Source organism: Berghia stephanieae, chromosome 12 (assembly GCF_034508935.2).
Source record: "Berghia stephanieae isolate SIO BIC M18660-M18661 chromosome 12, UCSD_Bste_1.3, whole genome shotgun sequence".
NCBI lineage: Eukaryota > Metazoa > Mollusca > Gastropoda > Nudibranchia > Aeolidiidae > Berghia > Berghia stephanieae.
The window spans coordinates 31,402,709-31,407,708 of NC_088371.1; the positions used below are offsets into that span (position 1 = coordinate 31,402,709).

Here is a 5,000-nt window from a genome sequence, read left to right on the forward strand (position 1 = left end):
TGATAGTTATAGTTTTGTTTCTAACATTGTGTTTTGTAACCATTTGAGTGTTCCTCTGAGTGGGATCCTGTGCGTGTGTCCAGATGAGACTTTTAGGTGATCTCAAACTAAGTTCATTGATGGTATACACTTGATTTCAACATTGGTTCCCTATTTGAGCCAATCCCCCCCCCCCCCCCCCCCCCCCCCCCCCCCCCCCCACATGTCCCACCTTTTCTTTGGTGCTTTAACTGTAATTCTAGAATTCTTTGACTATCCCATTTTCTTCCCTGCTTTTTACTGGTGCTGATATGTGTTGCAAGCGCCGTAAAACCCTTAAAGACATAGAAGCAATAATGGGTCCATACAGGCCCATAACAATGTGGATTATCAGACCTGAAAATGAGTACACGTCGATTATGACTCATAGCGTCGCCTTTATAATCAAACTAATTAGCTAATGACTTAATAATTAGTTAAAATAACTATCTAACACAAAGAAAACGAAGTTAAATTTTGAAAGTTACACGAATAATGTCTCTTGTAGCTAGAGCCACATCTTGGTAGGTCTGATAACAAAACACATAAATGGTCTTGTTTTAACATGATTGCACAGGAAATACTGCCGTAATCTGAAAAAACCCATATCTAAAAAAAAAATTGGCCAGAAAACTCGTCCTTCAAACGCCGATCGATCTAAGGGTCATTTAATTAGATCGATATTTGAAGGACGGGTTTTCTGGCCAAATTTTTTAATACGTGTTCCACGCTGGTTACAATAATGAGCCTATAACAATGTGGGTTATCAGACCGGCAAATAAGTATACTTCACCCTGAGTAAATCTAATTAAATGCTATTAAAATGTCATCTAACTACGTCATCCATTATTGCGTTCCCTTTACAAGTTATGTCAATGTTGCTGCTCGAAGCTCGAAGAAATAAATAACAATGTGAAATTGAATTTAAGCTGCAATCTAATATCCAAAAAATAGAGATAATTGACGATTCGGGTTTCCCCTTTATCAACAAAACAGGATGAATAACACTGCATATTGTGCATTTGTTTATTCATCTTAACAACGCCACTATCACTTCCGTCTGTAGTGTTATTCATCCTGTTTTGATGATAAAGGGGGAACCCGAAACATCCATTTTATCTGTTTTCGTATATGAAACTGAAGCTTACATTCAATTTCACATTGTTATTTATCCCTTTACAATAATTAATAGTTACAATGACCGACACAAAGAAATAAACGTCAACGTTTTAAAGTAAAGCCAACACAAATAATCAATGATCTTACACCGACGTGTCCTTATACGCAGGTCTCATAACCCAAATTGTTATGGGCTCATCGTTATCCCGCTCTGTGCGGCTATGTGGTCTTGTGGTATGAAACTCGCTTTCGGATCGGAAGGTCCCAGGTTCGAGCCTCGCTCGACGCATAGTTGAGTCCTTGGAAAAGACTCTTTACTCACAATCTCTCATCGTACTCGGGTGTAAAATGAGTACCTGGTCGTTAACAGCGTTGTCTCTGTCCGAAAAAAATTGTATTATCGCCTAACAGGCGTCAGGTCTCGTTCTACATGTTAGTGTTGCTTTTGTCTAAGTACCCTTTGTAAAGCGCTTTGAGCACGTTCAGTGGATATTGCCCTATATAAACGCTCAAGTAATGGAAATTCTATCAAACCAACGCAAAATATTATTCATTACAACAGTGTTGATTCAAGCCGGTAATTGCCTTCGATTAACTTACCTGCTGCAAAGATATGCACCTTGTCTTGTACCTATGTCGTCTTGCACTCTCCACTAACTATTTACCACAGGCAGTAGAACCACAATCTGGCAAACCAGTTTTCTTTGGTGCCGTGTATGTGGAACGTTCGTCAGAAAAATACTCAATACTATTTTGAAAAACTAAGGGTAAAATCGTTTTTACTAGTTTTTATCCGTTAAATAATGTAAAATAAACAAAAAACAAAACAAAACAACAACAGAAAAAACAAAAAACAAAATCAAAATTAAAAAAAAAATAGCGATCAAGCTCCAACACAATAGCGGATAATATAGTTTCTCAAATGTGCAAAAAGTGTGGACAAAGTATCAATTTTCACACTTTTTCAACACTTTGAATAGCTATATTACTATGTACTTTAATTTAGATGCTAGATCCTCAGTTTTTGGTTTATTTTTCATTATTTAGACCATTAAAAAAAATCGTATTCACACTATATTTATATATATAACAGAATAAAATCATTCTACGGACATAATATGCCGACTGACGACGTGGAGTTCACAGAAACATGTGTTTCGGCCATAAATAAGTGAATGACTCATATTTTATATTAGCTCTAACCAACGTTATCGAGCACTCTCGTACCTACAAGTCCCCACCAACACTCATAAATACCAAGCTCCAAACAGTTGAGCACTCTCGACATACGCGTACCAGAGAAACAACAACACCTTAAACAAAAGATCAGAACTCATTTCAATTTTAAAATGAACAGTAAAAAAATAAAGAGGATTTATATAGCGCATTATCCTCTGAAGAAAAACTCAATACATGCTCATTTCTAGCATTACATTATGTCTTTCCCATGTATCCAACAGCGAAGCCCAAACCAAGGCTACCAAAAGCTGTACCTGAACAACGATGACAGACAATACGCCTCGCCCCACAACAGTCCCCGATTCGTGAAAGCCACCGTGAATAGTTCTCACAAGAACATGTTTGATGCTCCTGATGATCCCAGAAAACTCACTGTAAGTCTCGAGCTCTAAATATTACCTATCACCTCAAAACGCTTTTTTTTGTGTTGATTCAAATGTCAAAGAGTCCTTGTCTGTATCGTGTTAGTTTCTAGAGGTGATTTTTTTCCCATGTGCTCTCTGTTTTGTATTGATACTTATAGTTATATAATTTTGTTGTTTTGAATTTATATTGTAAACATTTGAGTGTGTTTGTCTTATTGAGATATCCTGAGTTGGTGTTTTAATGAGACTTATAGGTGATTTCAAACAAAGTACATTGATGCTATGCTCCTGGAATCTACATCTGTTCTCCTTTTGAACTAATTCCCCTTTGTCTTACTTTTTGGTTGGTGCTTTAATTGTAATTCTATCCCATTTTCTTCCTTTCTACTGACGATAATATTACCTAAATATGTTGCAAATCGCCCTTAAAAACAAACAATATTCTCATTATCTTTCATTCATCACCTAACGTATTAAATTATGTATCCCTTTTACAGAGACCAGGAGGTGGAAATGATGTTGCACCCTTCGCCACAGGCGGTGTTTACTGATGCGGTCAAGACCAAACTAAGATCGTTTTTCCATCAGAATCTCCATAATATATTTTAGGAAATGATATGTATTTTTATAGACGGTTTGTATCTAATGGCATGTAGATACCATCATAAGTAAATAAAGACAAATTAGGTATTACACATGTTGATACCATCAGAAGTAAATAAAGACAAATTAGGTATTACACATGTAGATACCATCATAAGTAAATGAAGACAAATTAGGTATTACACATGTAGATACCATCATTAGGAAATGAAGACAAATTAGGTATTACACATGTTGATACCATCATAAGTAAATGAAGACAAATTAGGTATTACACATGTTGATACCATCAGAAGGAAATGAAGACAAATTAGGTATTACACATGTTGATACCATCAGAAGGAAATGAAGACAAATTAGGTATTACACATGTTGATACCATCAGAAGGAAATGAAGACAAATTAGGTATTACACATGTTGATACCATCAGAAGGAAATGAAGACAAATTAGGTATTACACATGTTGATACCATCAGAAGTAAATAAAGACAAATCAGGTATTACACATGTTGATACCATCAGAAGTAAATAAAGACAAATCAGGTATTACACATGTTGATACCATCAGAAGTAAATAAAGACAAATTAGGTATTACACATGTAGATACCATCATAAGTAAATAAAGACAAATTAGGTATTACACATGTTGATACCATCAAAGTAAATAAAGACAAATTAGGTATTACACATGTAGATACCATCATAAGTAAATAAGACAAATTAGGTATTACACATGTGATACCATCATAAGAAATAAGACAAATTAGGTATTACACATGTTGATACCATCAGAAGTAAATGAAGACAAATTAGGTATTACACATGTTATACCATCAAAAGGAAATGAAGACAAATTAGGTATTACACATGTTGATACCATCAGAAGGAAATGAAGACAAATTAGGTATTACACATGTTGATACCATCAGAAGGAAATGAAGACAAATTAGGTATTACACATGTTGATACCATCAGAAGGAAATGAAGACAATTATAAATGTGATAATAAATGCGAATTAGTATACACATGTTGATACCATCAGAAGGAAATGAAGACAAATTAGGTATTACACATGTTGATACCATCAGAAGGAAATGAAGACAAATTAGGTATTACACATGTTGATACCATCAGAAGGAAATGAAGACAAATTAGGTATTACACATGTTGATACCATCAGAAGTAAATAAAGACAAATCAGGTATTACACATGTAGATACCATCAGAAGTAAATAAAGACAAATTAGGTATTACACATGTAGATACCATCAGAAGTAAATAAAGACAAATTAGGTATTACACATGTAGATACCATCAGTAGGAAATAAAGACAATCACTAACAATCACTAGGCACTGACAATCACACATGTGTCATGAATTACTGTAGAAGTCGCTTGTATTTCATCGAAGCAAGAGTTGTCAGATTGTTTCATTAATGTCTTTTGTATTTTTGGTTATAAAAAAACTCACCACAGTATTGCTGCACTGAAAAAAAAAACAACACATATTTAAAACTTTGGCCAGAAAAGACCCTCGTCTTGGCAAAAACTCTCAAACCTGGGAGTTTGCGATTTTGTTTCCAGTTGGATATTTTAAATGGCATTAATTTGAAGCACATCTTTTTTTGTATAGAAAGTCATTCATTGTGAAAA

General features: G+C 34.7%; 2 protein-coding genes across 21 annotated transcripts in view; one reads left to right on the plus strand and one right to left on the minus strand.

Moving 5' to 3' along the window:
- The window catches only part of LOC144958138 (uncharacterized), an 84,996-nt gene extending 80,332 nt beyond the window's left edge, over positions 1-4,664 (plus strand). For 6 of the 15 annotated variants that reach the window (XM_078889878.1, XM_078889875.1, XM_078889876.1 and 3 more), the window contains 2 exons: positions 2,598-2,750; positions 3,239-4,664. In XM_078889878.1, coding sequence (XP_078746004.1) covers positions 2,598-2,750; positions 3,239-3,292 — 207 coding nt within the window. In that variant the 3' untranslated portion in view covers positions 3,293-4,664. The remainder of the gene's footprint in view (positions 1-2,597; positions 2,751-3,238) is intronic. The other 9 variants (XR_013642355.1, XR_013642357.1, XR_013642360.1 and 6 more) reach the window with 3 other exon arrangements.
- The window catches only part of LOC144957910 (uncharacterized), a 318,367-nt gene that overhangs the window by 195,082 nt on the left and 118,285 nt on the right, over positions 1-5,000 (minus strand). The gene's annotated exons all lie outside the window — the stretch shown is intronic.